At 37.9% G+C, this 14,985-nt stretch overlaps 3 protein-coding genes across 3 annotated transcripts in view; 2 read left to right on the forward strand and 1 right to left on the reverse strand.

Moving 5' to 3' along the window:
* dapp1 (dual adaptor of phosphotyrosine and 3-phosphoinositides) overlaps positions 1-14,985 on the forward strand; it is a 579,028-nt gene that overhangs the window by 124,483 nt on the left and 439,560 nt on the right. The gene's annotated exons all lie outside the window — the stretch shown is intronic.
* LOC117249170 (uncharacterized) lies at positions 1,470-6,483 on the forward strand. Its single transcript, XM_033614602.2, has 6 exons — positions 1,470-1,636; positions 2,215-2,474; positions 3,971-4,161; positions 4,299-4,392; positions 4,713-4,868; positions 5,517-6,483. Exons 2-6 carry the CDS (start codon positions 2,386-2,388, stop codon positions 5,527-5,529), a joined length of 543 nt encoding a protein of 180 aa, XP_033470493.2. The 5' UTR covers positions 1,470-1,636; positions 2,215-2,385; the 3' UTR covers positions 5,530-6,483.
* Positions 5,649-9,776, reverse strand: LOC117249161 (uncharacterized). The gene is made up of 6 exons (XM_033614579.2): positions 9,523-9,776; positions 8,566-8,694; positions 8,071-8,264; positions 7,274-7,421; positions 6,538-6,742; positions 5,649-6,449 (listed from the first exon to the last, which is right to left on the reverse strand). Exons 1-6 carry the CDS (start codon positions 9,733-9,735, stop codon positions 6,145-6,147), a joined length of 1,194 nt encoding a protein of 397 aa, XP_033470470.2. The 5' UTR covers positions 9,736-9,776; the 3' UTR covers positions 5,649-6,144.

Below are 14,985 nucleotides of genomic sequence, written 5' to 3' on the forward strand. Positions count from 1 at the left end.
CTGATATTGCCCATAAAATCACGTTAACAACATACCGATGGCATCCTTAAACTTCACTATGAGTGGATCCCAAGTCTCAAGCCCTGCCCAGGACCACGGGTGGCAGCTCCGCAACCTGATCTCATAGAAATACGTGAAATGACCACGACCTCTTAACACCGCATTCCGTGGTGGCAGCACGTAATGGGTTGAAATTACGTGCTGCCACCACGAAAACAATGCCAATGTAAAGTCAATTAGGATCCTCTCCCGTGATGGACACACGGATTCCCTGATTCAATCACGTCGCGTCAACCTCGTTTTCCTCAATGATATCTTTAACATTCCTGTATAGACACAAAAAGGTGGAAGTGTTCTTGATATTAAAACGGCAAATATATTCCTCTGTTATAATTTCCCACCAATAATAATAATAATAATGATAATAACGTGATAGTTCGGCTGTTCTAGATATTTGTTATAGCCTATTCAAATATTCAATCCCAAAAACGTTTCTAGAGAACTTGCTAAAATATCTGAAATGAACCATTATGCCTACTTTTTCTTAACATATTTCATCTAGGTGCAGTGTCATTACTAGTTCAGCTTTACTAGACATTTGATATATTCAGTAGATGTATCTTTTTATGACCCTGTTTTACAAGCCGCAAAAAAACCTACCGTCCCAAAAACGCCATTTTTAGAGTACTATCTAAAATAACTACGATTAGCCAACATCCTTGCTTTTTTTCTTAACATAGTCCATCTAGATGCAGTGTAATAACTACTTCGGCTTTACTAGATATTAGATATATTCAGTAGATCTAGCTTTTTACAACCCTATTTTACAAGCCGCAAACGAACCTACTGTCCCAAAAACGCCGTTTCTAGTGTATTAGCTAAAATATCGAAAATTAGCCGACATCTTTACTTTTTCTTACCATAGTTCATCTAGGTGGAGTGTAATAACTCGTTCGGCTTTACTTGATATTAGATATATTCAGTAGATATATCTTTTTACAACCCTATTTAGAACCCTACTTTGCAAATCAGAAGAACTACAACTATGTTGCTGATATGTATCAAACTGCATGGCACGGTCCCAGGGAATTGTAGTTTTTTAAAAATCTAAGTGTTTTTCCCAGATTTGGAAGTTGTAAATATTGAATTGAGAGTACACTGTGGACTTTAAGGGGATGGTAAACACATTTGTGAAACCAGATTTTAAATATCTAATTTCTAAATGGGTGAAAATTGGCAATTGGATTTTCCGTTCTGAAACGGGTATTAAAAAACAAAAAACGAGTGGTTATTTGATTTTCGATTTAAAATACAAAAATTAAAATTGAAATACAAGGCGTTTTTTCTTTTCATGACCAAAAGGGATATACGAAATTTTAAAAATGGTTTGATTTTAATTTTCTATTTAGAATAACAAAAAATAAAATCAGTAAGAGACAGAAACGAAAAAAGGTCTGTTTTTTTCATTTTCTGAGACCGGATGTGGTCATCAGCAGGTGTGGAGCCAAACAGAGTACGGTGCTGCGGCTGTTTAAACCCGACTGATATGGATCAGTACGTCGTGTTTCGCAACAACAAGCGAGTGTGTCTCAGGGAAGAAGACATGAGTGCTGATAAACTCAGTCGCATATTTCAGGTAAAAAAAAAGAATACATAAAGTAACATTTATCAAGGTATAGCCAGCAACTAGCTTTAAAGCAGGGTGTCGCTCTCTGAGGCTAACGATAATATGATAGTAATAAGCTAACTGCCTAACTCAGCTAACTGGCTAACTCAGCTAGCTTACCCTGTGTATTGAACAGACAGTTGACGTGGTGACTGCAACAGTTGTGTTCACACAGTCACACAGAGAGGAGCTGATCTCCCTCTCGATTCTTAAATGTTCTTAGTTAATGCTGCTATCGGTAGCAAGTCACAGATATGTAGTAAAGATCTAAAATGTCACTGAAAACGCTCTTCTCTGACCGGAGCCATGAAGTGTATGACGCTCTCCCACCACCTCACATAACCTTGTGGATTATAAATTAATTAGAGACAATTTAATTCCGTGATTCATTGTCATTTCATCCTCCCCCTATAACATACAATAATATCATCATGTAGAAAGCTGGTGTTTGGAAAAGATACCCCGGTAGTCACTGAAAAATGTTCATTGAGAAAGGATCGGAAATGAAAATGTATTTATTCTAATTTGACTTATGAATTTCTTGACAGGTCTCATCTCGTAGTCTGTACATGACTGACGACGCAAACGTGGCATTGTTTCCTGGGGCATCTGGTGTTTTCAGCTCATTGGACCTCAATCCAAGGACTCATTATTAGGTTCATGGTGAGGCTGAGGACACCTCAGGACCTGCAAATAGCACAGGGCAACGTTTTTCATTTATGCGCACGCCTGCAACCACTACAAGTTCAACTCCACAGCGGACTGCCTCAGCCCCCCCTCGAGCCACTGTCTCTAAAACCTTTCACAGGTAACTTCAACTTAAATCATTGTTAAATGATAGTGATACAATTTATAACTTCAAATTTACAAATTAAGGGAAGGGAAATAAAATACAGTTAGATTTTATTGCGAAAACACCTAGTTAATGCTTGATATGATCCTATCAGCCATTCTTTGTCTCCTTCCTTGCAGTTAGTTGTTGTTGTATATTAATAGTTCATACTACTTGCATTTCACCCATTTACATTAATTTACATGTATTTTGCACATTTTAAAATTTTTGACAGAACTTTAATTACCTCCACTACTTCTGTTTTTGCTATGTCTCGATCTGTCAGCAAAATAACTCAAAAAGTTCTTTGTGGATTTGTATGAAACCTTGTGTGTAGATTTGTCCTGAGCCAAGGAAGAAATTATTAAATTTTCATGTTCATCAGCCTAAAGATAGAAGAAGGAATATAAACTAGGGATGCACAATCTGGATTTTGTTTTTCAGCTGATACTGATAATCGATAATGACCTGCTTCTCATAGCTGATATAGACAACTGATAAATTCAGATTTGTATTTTTTAAAAGAAGCACATATTATCTGTAGTTTCTGCACAACTGCGGGCCAGAAAGGTTCAGATTTTGTGTGCGAAAATAGATGATTTAATATTTCACAGCCATGACTGAAAAAGATCTGACATCATTGTTGCAACAAAAACAAACAGTTCTAACTCTTGAAAATTTCACTTAGTTTTTCTAGTAAAGTTCATCCAAAAACTTCACAAATGTACAACTTTTATAGAGCATTTTGTCTACAAATTCAAATTAAATGCTGTGAGAATCTGTCAAATCATTTATTAGTATAGCCAATACATGGACCGATATGGACCGATATTGCTGGATAAGCCAATATTAGCTGATAATTTATCAGAACAGGTATTTATTGTGTATCCCTAATATAAACGTCCCCCTCCACTCAAATGTTTTTCCTCCTCTTCCAACAGTTGGATGTTTGAGCTTCACTGTGCAGAATGATGTGTATATACAGTTTGTCACCAGAAGGCTGTTTTCACATTAGTCTGCTGAAAGTGGAATGTTTCTCTGTGCTTATTGAAAATCCAAGTTTAAGGGGGGCCTAAGAGCATGATTTGTGAAATCACAAGTAGTTTGGAAGCCAAGTCTGTTGAGCTTACACGAGTGTGATGTGGAAACCTGAAGCTTGAAGACATCTTGTGTCCAACAGTTAAACTTTCGAGACAAAAAATATTGGTACATTTATAGATTGTGGAATTTGTAATAAGGTAGAAGGAACAGACGTAATTTTAAGGATTGTAATAAAATATATTTGACTCTTTTTGTGGAAAAACAATGTCAGACACAAACTATTTTTCAAAGTACTGTATTTTCCATACATCTTAAAACACAACAAAATCATTGCCGCATTTTCTAGTTATTGTTGGTATACATCATCATTAGCCATTGCCAGGATTATGAATGCTCTGTGTGTCAGCAATTATTTTTATAAATTTTCACAGATCAGTGTACCTCGCTGAGGTGGTTGGTGGGAGGTTGAGTCCCAGCAGAACGGTGGTGGTCCGGTTTTTGGAATGTGAGGCTACCCTGCAGGGGATCATCGGAAAAGTACAAGATGCCATTGGAAATCATGACCCTGTGGTGTTGACTGATGCGCAAGGGAATGCAATTTTGGAGTCAGAAGGAACAACAGGTGGGTACATTTGATTTTATTTAATTTTTTAAGTATTAACTTTAGTGATTGAATATTAGATGGCACATGATTCCTCATGTCTGGACCAACCACTTAAGTTGTAATGGTTTTTCCTGGTTTCCACCCCGACTCCAAAGGGTCACAGTACTGGAAACAAAATGCACGAAAGATTCTTGCTGTACGAGAACAGGACTTCCAGGAGTTGCAGGACAAAAAAAGGAGGAGAACAAGGTAATATTAAGCATTCATAGTACTCTTATTTGTCCAAACAATGAAATCTATTATGCAGGGTTCCCATGGTCATGAAATTCTTGGAAAAGTTATGAAATGATAAAAAAGAGTTTTCCAGACCTGGAAATGATTTAGAATTAACAGGATGCTTTGGAAAAGTTTCAAATATACACTGTTTTTGGCTATTGTTTTTCCTCCTCCGCTTCCTCTCCCCATCCTCATCCTCCTCCCAGAAAGGTCAGGCTTCCACCCCACCACCACTACCAAAACCACTAAATCACAACCAGTACACATCTACTATGTTTTTTTCCTTTTAACAGCCGAAAAGATGAAGATGCTGCAGGCATTGGAGATGTCACTGAGAAAGTAGAAGAGCTTGTACTGGCTCACCAGTCTGGCTACCACTCAAAAAGTCATCCTGACTCCGTCCCAGCTACAGGCCATCAAGCAAGGGTTCTGCTGTGTTGTTTGTATGAGTAAGTATGCAAAAGATAGTATTGCCCCACATTTAAAATAATTTTGGAGCCATTTTATTTGGTGTGTGCCAGAATTTAATATTTCCAAATACACATTTTTGTATTCACTAACCAAGGTGTCTCATCCACTACAGTTATTACATGTATTGATGCAGTCCTTTGTGTAACAGCCCATTGTGTAATAATACAATAACAAAGAATCTTTTAAAAGTCAGGGTTCCCACAGTCTTGAAATTCCTGGAAAGGTTTTTAAATTAGAAACACTGTTTTCCAGACCTGGAAATGGTTTGAAATTAACAGGAAAAATTTCGAATATATACTGTTTATGGCTATTGTTTCTCCTCCTCTTCTCATCTCCTTTTCTCTTCCTCATCCTCCTCTCCTCCACTAAAAGCCTCATTATTGCACCCTTTGATCACTGTGTGAGCCTACTTATTTAAAACTACCGTATGTAGATAAAGTCTTGTAAATGAGGTAAAATATTATGGAAAAGTTTTGAAAATGAGTTGGTAAAAATGTGTGGGAACCCTGAAGCATTTAAGTTCAGTAAAAAAGAAGAAGAAAACACAGTCATCCAGTACATTAAAAACACATTAAGGACAGATGGGGACACAGAGAAGGACTAGTTTTTCTCTTTTTATGTTTCAGAGTTCATCGATGAGCCAGTCTTCACAGAGTGTTGCCGAAGCATTAATGGCTGCAAAACATGTGTGGAACAGTGGCAGTTGACCTCTGTGCATTGTGCAAAATGTAGAGGGAACACCGAAGGCAGCAACATATTTGAAGTTAATGGTCTGTCAGAGGCATTTTCTGTTCTGAGATCCCTTTTTGAAGAGGAGTAACATTTTGCACTTTCATACTCAAATACTGTAGGCATGTTGTGTTCTGTTGTATTTGGGTCAGAGTTCTTGTACTAGTAATGTGAATTCATTTACATGTTTGGGCTGGATGACATCATATTACTGTTCACTGTTTTAGTGAGATTAACATTTATCTTTACCAAACATCCATTGCCACCAGTTAATTGTTATAGTTACTAATTTACATTCTTTAAAGTTGTGGTTATGAGAGAGCAGTGCCTCTTTGTATGGAGCCATGTTGTTGTCCACTGCTCTAGAGAATTCTGAAATGTCTGAATATTTCTCTGCAAACTGATTTTCAACTCTCAAGTTTGTCCTGTTCTGTTGAAAATAGATCAACTCCAAAAGTAGAATGTGTTGTCAGTGAGGATCCCAGCTGTAAAGGTCTACTAAGTTCAAATACAGCAAATGTCTTTTCACACATTGCGCTGAGTTGTTGTTATGAGATAGAGCACTGCTTCTTTGTATGGGGCGAAGTCCTCGTTCACTGCTCTCGAGAACAAGACTGAAATGTCTGAATATTTCTCTGCAAACTGATTCTCAACTGTTAGTTTGTCCTGTTCAGTTGAAAATGGATCAATTCCAAAAGTAGAATGTGTTGTCAATGAGGATCCAAGCTGTTGGCTGTAAAGGTCTGCTGCTTCAACTGAATGAGGCAGCAGCTCCTGTGGGATTTTTTTGGGACAGCCACTGCCAGCCAAGTTGTTTGGTACACCTTTACCTGTAAAATAAAGAAATCAGTTCAGTTCTTGAAACTTCAAAGTGCTTGCTGTAATTATTCTAATCTTCGCAACACTGGTTTATTTCACCTGGAATGCGGTGAGAATTCCATGAGTCCACCAGTCTTGTGAGACCAATCTGGCACAACTGAACAGTCAGGTTGGATACACAGTATCTCACAAGGCCATCGTTCATGTCTAGTTCCTCTTGATCCTCCAACTGCAGTAAGGCTGTCTTCAGTGGATAGTTGACACGGTTGTTGACTTCAGGCCAGATTCGTTCAACTATATGATTCTGAATTTGCAAGAAAGATTAGATATCATTCAATTTGTTCTGGTGTGTTAATGAAAAATGTGTTATGGTCCATTCAGGAAAAATGGTCATTTGCAGAATTCCTGTCCTGAATCTGTAAATTTACTGACTCAGCAGTCAATATGCACATTTACCAGGAAATCTGCATGCTGACCATCTATCTGGGTATTATGGATGAGCTAGTAAATTTACTGTTTTTAAATTTTCCCAAAGTTTGATAAAAAAAACAATGCTCATCACATAACTAGAATATAAAATTTGAATAACTACAGTGTAGTTGCTTCTGCAGTTGTTTTAAGTAAAATAAATAACCAGATTAAAAAAAAATAAACCCCTTCTTGGCAAAAGGTAATGTGTTTAATATCATGTTAACTCTAAAATTTGGAAGGCATAGTAATAATAAAATGTATGCAAGAATACCTGCTGAAGTCACCATAATAGTAATGATAATAAAGGCAGGCATACAACAAGTAGTGTGTTGCTGAAGCAACCACACAAACTATAAAAATGTACCTTTGTGGATGAAGTCTGTAAATAAGGCCTTCTCTCCTGATTGTAGCGATGAGATGACAGCAGCTCCTGCATGAAGAGCGTCAAATAAAACTCCTTGCCATGATCAGCTCGCACCTGGTCCCAGATACCATGGGCAAGTACTGCAGGCCTATTGGATGAAAAAGTCCATTTTAAGACTTCACCATTCCAAATCAGATATTCTCAGTAAAAATGACTTATAACAATGATGTTCAGCAGGTATCATTTAGTCACAGTTTATCATGAATGTGGTAGTTATGCAATATGTACAACTATTTCAATGGCTTGAAAGGGACAGTCTAATTTATTTGTTAACAATATGTTGTTTTTTTTGTTATTTGCAGCCTCTCTTTTCACTCCACCATCTGAATGGCATAACTGATAGGTGGGGCTGAGGTTTAGGGGTTTAAGAGTTTAAGAATATAGACAAGTGTCTGCAAATGACCAGTGCAAAACACTAGTGGGACGTAGGGCTAGGCAATAGGGAAAAAATCAAATATCAAATATCTTTGAATACCACAATGTTGATATTTTGACTACTGTTGCTTTCCTAAGATATTTACACATAAGATATTTTTAATAAAGACTCATTAGTGGATATGATGATCAAGCAGGTAGAGGCAGAGAATAGAACAGCTACCACAGTCTAATAAATTCCTAAAGATGCATCCTTTTACTGTAAAGCAGCCTTTAAAACCAGAAAGAGACTACACTCATGTCTACACTGAAAAAATGACAGAATATCCCTTTACTGTACACAGCAATACATAGACTATTACCTGAAAACATCTTCATAGATGGTAAGGTTGTTTTTTATTGGCATAGTAGAATGAGCAACAACCTTTTTGCTGAAGCCATCAAGGGCTAAAACACGGGTGACTCCAAACATGGCCAGTTTTTCATTCTGGTCCATATGAATCTTGTGTCCCATGTATTCAGCATGATATGGTACAGGGTTGAGATTGCGGGCACCCTAAAAGAGAGAAAAATGTAACTACTTCACAGTATAAAAAAATCCCATTAATCATATACTGCATCAGTTAAAAGTTTTAGAAATGTAACCATGTCTATTTGTACTATCTCTGTCAAAATGAAAATTAAAAATAAATTAGGGCACTTGATCTGGTTATACGATAAAAACATGAATTTTTTAAATCTTGTGCTATGTAACTGCAGCTAAACAAGCACCAAAACACACACACACAAGCTCATAGTTAGACACAAATTACACAAGTTTGATGATGTAAAATATGAAGGCTGAGACAGTAACATGCCTGACGCCTTGCTTCATGGTAAGGCTGATGCATAGTTCTGAGCACTGATCCAATTCGTGTCTCTGCAGCATGCACTCCTTTCATGGCGAGACACCCCTTCATCATTCTTCTCCCATATGTAGGTCCTGTCTTGAAAATAACAAATTAACATGATTTCCACATTCAAAAATCACACCTGCTGATATATGTTTATCATGACATTAGACAGGGCAGTTTGTGTGTGTGGTTTGTGGAGTGTAGTAAGGTTTACATGTATGCTGACTATGATTACCAGTGGTGGAAAGAGTACTGAAAATCAGTACTCAAGTACAAGTACTATTACATTGCTAAAATATTACTCAATTACAAGTAAAAGTACTGGTGTTAGAAAAATACTCCAATAAAAGTACAATGTATTCATAAAAAACAAAACAAAATTAGATGAGGTGCATTTACTGCCACGACTATTGATTTAATATCCATGAATACATTTTTAACTGGTTAAATTCTTAACACAAAATCAATTAAAGATCAATCATTAACATCCTTTTTTTTTGTTTTGTTTTGTTTTTCGTCCACATACAGAAATGAAGATAAAAGGTTTGGAATTGTACTCAGTACTCAACTATGATTTCAAAAGTAACTAAGTAGATTACATGGTGAAATGAATACTTAAGTAAAGGTCAAAGTACAGACTTGAAAATCTACTCATAAAAGTACACGTATCCCAAAAAACGACTTAATTACAGTAATTTGAGTATTTGTAATGAATTACTTCCACCCCTGATGATTACTTAAAAGTGATGGTAGGCTGAGGCTCTTTATTGTGATTTATTAACTATTTGTGATTATAATCCTGCATAATCCTTGAAGAGATGCGGACATAGTGTGTATGTGTATGTATGCATAAACACGTTCGCTCTCACACACACACGCACACAGAAAGAAACATCTAAGTCATGAAGAGAAGATGTATACCTCGGTTATAGCTTTTGCCACCTCTAACTCCAAATGTGCGTCGGAGAGTCCCATTAAGCTGCAGCCATGGTCAGCGCAAAATTTCCTCACATTTCTTTCAGAAAACCCTCTTCCACCCCCACTTTCTTGCGAAATACGTGCAGATATTTCCGCGGATGACAGGCCCTCTTTTGCCATGTCTAAAATAACTTCACAGTAGGGTTCCAAAGACATTTTACCTTGCGTTTATCACTAGCCTAGGATCCGACAGGACTGGACACACTGGCACACATATTTGGCGCTCTTGCTGATGACCACATCCGGTCTCAGAAAATGAAAAAAGCGGACCTTTTTTCGTTTCTGTCTCTTACTGATTTTATTTTTTGTTATTCTAAATAGAAAATGAAAATCGAACCATTTTTAAAATTTCGTATATCCCTTTTGATCATGAAAAGAAAAAACGCCTTGTATTTCAATTTTAATTTTTGTATTTTAAAACGAAAATCAAATAACCACTCGTTTTTTGTTTTTTAATACCCGTTTCAGAATGGAAAATCCAATTGCCAAAATATACACGGACCCAGTTGGTCCCATGTCTGTACCCCCTTTAGTCGCTGAGTTATAAGCCCTCAAACATGCACTGAGGTCAAGGTTCAAAGGTCAATGGCTGAAAGCAGGAGCCATGTAGAATCTTCATACTGACATATGTCACTCTCCAGGTTGAGACCTTTCCAATGATGTATTTGGTTTAGCTCTATGACAAAGTTTAGATTTTTTCATTTTTTGGACACAAGCCATGCCAGGTGTAGTTTCAGAGAGCACTTTGAAGGCCCCGTGTATAAAATGAGTTTTGTTTGTTTCTTTGCTTGTTTTTATCTTTTTTACTGTAGATAGTTAGTAAAATGAGTCATCCTCAGACAATACAATACTACTAACAAGTAAACCAATAATAACAATAATGAAATAAGCAAAAATAATATTAAAATCATATTGAAATTTTAAAATCTATTTACAGAGTGGAATGGTAGCCTAATAGATAACTTAGATAATATTTATTATTGTTTAGACACTTTATTATTGCTTAGATACTATTTAGCCTATTATTGTATTTACTTTTAGCATGTTCTACTTTTGAGTAATTTCCGAGAAGTTATGATAAAAAAAAAAAAAAAAAAATTACAGACTATAGGAGACAACCTCTTCAACGTCTCACATCAATTAATTAACACGATTTGTCGGCTTTTTATAATGCCTTTTTTTTTTTTTTTTTGCTGCTGTCTCCAGTTGAGAGTGGTGATTTGCTAAATACATTCTACAATAATAATTAGATTAACATTTGGTCTATAATATTGTTGGCTATATTACGCATTTTAATTAAAAAAACGGAAGAATAAAAGAAATAAACACCGAAATAATTACTTTTTTTTTATTGATACTCCTCTCTGACACACACACACACACACACACACACACACACACACACACACACTGAACACGCGATTGAATGAATGAATGAATGAATGAACATTGGAAGTGGTTCAGCCACAGTCCCGCCGGCTGGCATGGTCACATTGAGATTACATTTGTTTTTTATTACTAACAAAATGTTTTATATCGACCGTATGAATGGTTTCGTTTTCAAATAAATATTTGGAAACAAAAATATGCTTTGGTGTACTTTTACAGAGTTTTGCAATATGTATATAGCCTACCTGTATCAAAATGTATAATTTTCAGCAGCGGTTTGTGTGACAGCTGCCACGGTCGGACATATAACCAGCGGGGCAGCCGTTCTGTGGCGCTGGCTTGGGGTCCACTCTCCCCTGGTGGAGTGGAGGGTGGCCGGGTTGCCAGGGGCAGACGGCTCCATGTGATGGTGTTTCCTCTCTGGTTCTTCTGTGCTCAGCCTTATTTTTATCTTATTTATTTATTTATTAGTGGCGTCTGGATTCAGTTACGGCAGACGTATGGCAATCTGAAATGGAATGAAGCCCACAGACGGCGGACAGCAGCTACAAAACAGTAGTGGAACGCGCCCCATCCGCCCACAGCACAATGCTCTTAAAGCCCTACGCTATCAAAAGCTGGCAAAATACATTTATTTTATTTTATGGCCTTGACATTAACCTGTCATATTGTTGAGTTATCAAGGACACTTCCGCGTTTTTGTGTGTGCACAGGAATGTTAAAGATATCATTGAGGAAAACGAGGTTGACGTGACGTGATTGAATCAGGGAATCCGTGTGTCCACCACGGGAGAGGATCCTAATTGACTTTACATTGGCATTGTTTTCGTGGTGGCAGCACGTAATTTCAACCCATTATGTGCTGCCACCACGGAATGCGGTGTTAAGAGGTCGTGGTCATTTCACATATTTCTGTGAGATCAGGTTGCAGCTCCGAGCACTTCCACTTTTAACCCAAAACGAGTGCTCACGATAACCAGATAAGCAGATAACGTCAACTAGGGAAAATAAAATGAAAAGTTGTAGCGTGTTAGCTAACATGAGCTAAACTAGCTAACAGCTAACAAAAGATTAGGTGTTGGGGACCTGTGCTAAGCTATACACCCAGTTGTGCCTCACCACTCAGGAACCTCTTTGAACGGTCACAGAACAATCAATCTGCCAATTTATTCCAATTAGCTTACTTGAAATCAACTGCACTGAGATGCTGCAACCTGCAAGCTCAGTTCCAAACAAAGACCGTGGACATGAAATTCTGCCTTCCGTGGTGACTTTCGTATGTGGGCAGGTATGGGCCGACCCAAAGCCAACGTAACAGAGATGTTTGATGAGCTGGGACAAAAGAGTATTAAATTTAAATATATCCACCCATGTGGCCGACACTTGTCAGACGTTATAAATCAAGGGCCGATATGTCGTCCTTAGGCCGAGGTCGGCCAGATGTATGTGTGCTATCTGGGTAAGACCATTAACTTGCAACTTGCATGTCACCTACCAGTGGGAGCGTTTATTGCTCTGTTGTGCTGCAGTGCATTCTGTTGTAGGTTTTCTACACCTTGAGCAAAAGCAAATGCAACATTCTTTTTACTGTGTTCTCTCTGGTCATTCAGCACTAGTGAACACTGAAGCATTAAATATACATGTGTATTTTTCACAACTGTTAAACTGTTGTTGGATATTAGCCATTTGTTTGTTTATTTTAATTCTGTACTGGATATGGTAACGCGAATGGTAACGTTAGCTTGCAAGTTAGCTAACAGCAGCACATTTTATCATCAGGCATTAACGTACATGTGTTGTGGCATGAACTATATGGTCTCGGGTTTGGTGCTGATGCATGTTAAATTGTCATCTTTACTGTAGAAGATTATAATATTAGATTTGTGGTCGGATGATTGACGTTGAAGTTGTGAGTATTTGCTAAATGCGGTAGCTATCATCAACTCGATAGATTAGCTGGTGATAGAGCCAGCCGGTCTGAGTCATGGACATTCATAATGTGTTGTGAAAGTAAATTCTTTTTTAAAACAATAAATAATGAAGGAAGAATACAAGGGGGCAAACAAGCAGATACAGTACAGCAAGCATATATTTTGGTGAGTGACAAATGTTAACTTTATAATACAACAATGCGATAATTCTCCGCTCGGTTGCAATTCGCTAGCATAAGCAGAAAAACTGTCTTTGATTATTTCCATTAAGTGCGCAACAGCCGTGTTTGATTTGTGATAAAACAATGTCAAAATTTACAGTGTACTGCATGTGAGTGTACTATTATCTGATTTGAGACACAGCACTAGTCCAGCTTACCAGATGCAAAGCAATACTCTGTTCTTCATTGACTAAGAAGTTTTTCATGCCACGTGACTTCCACTAAACTGGGACTTCAATGGTCTTTTTTTGGATGTATCAATATTTTCTTATGTGTTCTTGTGGCTATACATAGGTGAGTGAACAGTGGACATCAAAGTGAGAGTGTGTATGTTTTCTTAACCCTTTCCCTCTGCAGCATGGCTTGTGTACTGTTTGAAAAGGTCCTATGGGAATGAGTGGGAATGCCCTACTACACTCTGGTTTATAGACCTGATACAGAGACCACAGAAGGTGAAAAGATACAGCTTCCTGTTTGACCCAGGATGACAACTTTTCACCAGTCTTGCCACTTTAAATCAACAAAGTTATACAGCATGACTTCAGTCAGTTCTATATGAACTTAAACACGTTGTATGGATTGCTCCAGGCCACATCCACCCCCTACCCACCCTGTCCCACACACAGGATCTGTTCCTCAGGGAATGCTTTGGATGAGAGGAAGCTGAATCAACATGGAGGCTTTGACTCCTGTCAGTTTGCTCCGGCGGGCCTCACACCAGAGGCAGAGGAGCAGGTGGAAAAACTTATGAAGATCCTATGACTTTCAGCTCCCAGGAGGAAGTGACATGATGCCCCACAGAGGGACAGGGGAGGGAAACATGAATGTGTGTCTCTCCTTTAGACATGACTCCCTTAATAGTCAACCTACACTGGCTGTTCTGTCTTTAATGATGCACACATGTGATGAACTGACATCTTGTGAAGGAACGGCTTTGATATATTTGTTTCAGAGCACAGCCAGTATAACATTAAGCCAGTTCCCAGATTGGATCAGCTGACTAAAGCCCATTTTACACATGTACTGCAAACCTAAAATTATTTAGACGTTACCAAGAGGATGTGAGAAAGCAAATGGCTGAATCAGATGGATCAAACATTAATGGATATTACCCTGCCAGCTCCCTGGTAGAGAGTGTGTGTAATGTCTGATTGAGCCTATAGGTGAATAGAGCAAGTAATTAGAAAGTTCGGAGAATCACATAATGACATTTCTATCATGCGGCTGGGGCAAAACCAAAAAAAAAAAAAAAAGTCCATGGTGAAAAAAGGGTCATTTAGATGAATAGGCCAACAAAAATGTCTCACTGGAAAGATGACAAGATCTGGGGACTTCTGTTGGTAAGGGCCAAAGCAGAAATCGTCAGATAAATTCAAAGAACATCAATAAACTCTGTTGTTTATGACCAAATTGCGAACCAACTACATGGCTGCGGTGTAATATGTGTCATGTGCTGCCTCCTGCACGCTCTACCCAGGCACTACCCCTTGCCTAAACGAAACGGAGTATTTCCAATAAGATAGTGTCTGACACAAAGGATGTCTTGTGTGCTACATGTGCGACAGGGATGTACCTGATTCTTGGGACATTCTCCGGAGTTCATATGAGAAAGTAGCTTAAGACATCTTTGCAGTTTTTTACATTTCTTTTTAGCTCCTAACCTCTACCTTCAAGAGGCTTTGCCTTTCGCCAGACCGCCAGTGTAAATACGGAGAGAGAGAGAGTACCACAAGATTGGATTTGAAGAAGATGATTAGAGCTGATTAAGTTATGAGAGACTGTCCTGTGGTGTAATAGATTAGCCTTGTCCACTTTAAAATTTTGCATGCATTTTAAATTTTAAAAGTCTTTTAAATCTTAAAAAG

Source organism: Epinephelus lanceolatus, chromosome 15 (assembly GCF_041903045.1).
Source record: "Epinephelus lanceolatus isolate andai-2023 chromosome 15, ASM4190304v1, whole genome shotgun sequence".
Classification (NCBI taxonomy): domain Eukaryota; kingdom Metazoa; phylum Chordata; class Actinopteri; order Perciformes; family Serranidae; genus Epinephelus; species Epinephelus lanceolatus.

What these genes read in the sequence shown, in the direction of transcription:
- LOC117249170 (XM_033614602.2), top strand. Translation starts at nt 2,386, where the DNA reads ATGCGCACGCCTGCAACCACTACAAGTTCAACTCCACAGCGGACTGCC. An exon ending in GTCTCTAAAACCTTTCACAG is followed by an intron (nt 2,475 to 3,970) that starts GTAACTTCAACT and finishes AAATTTTCACAG; the next exon opens with ATCAGTGTACCTCGCTGAGG. An exon ending in AAAAAAAGGAGGAGAACAAG is followed by an intron (nt 4,393 to 4,712) that starts GTAATATTAAGC and finishes TCCTTTTAACAG; the next exon opens with CCGAAAAGATGAAGATGCTG.
- LOC117249161 (XM_033614579.2), bottom strand. Translation starts at nt 9,735, where the DNA reads ATGTCTTTGGAACCCTACTGTGAAGTTATTTTAGACATGGCAAAAGAG. An exon ending in ACCATGAAGCAAGGCGTCAG is followed by an intron (nt 8,265 to 8,565) that starts GCATGTTACTGT and finishes TCTCTCTTTTAG; the next exon opens with GGTGCCCGCAATCTCAACCC. An exon ending in TACAGACTTCATCCACAAAG is followed by an intron (nt 6,743 to 7,273) that starts GTACATTTTTAT and finishes TTGCAAATTCAG; the next exon opens with AATCATATAGTTGAACGAAT.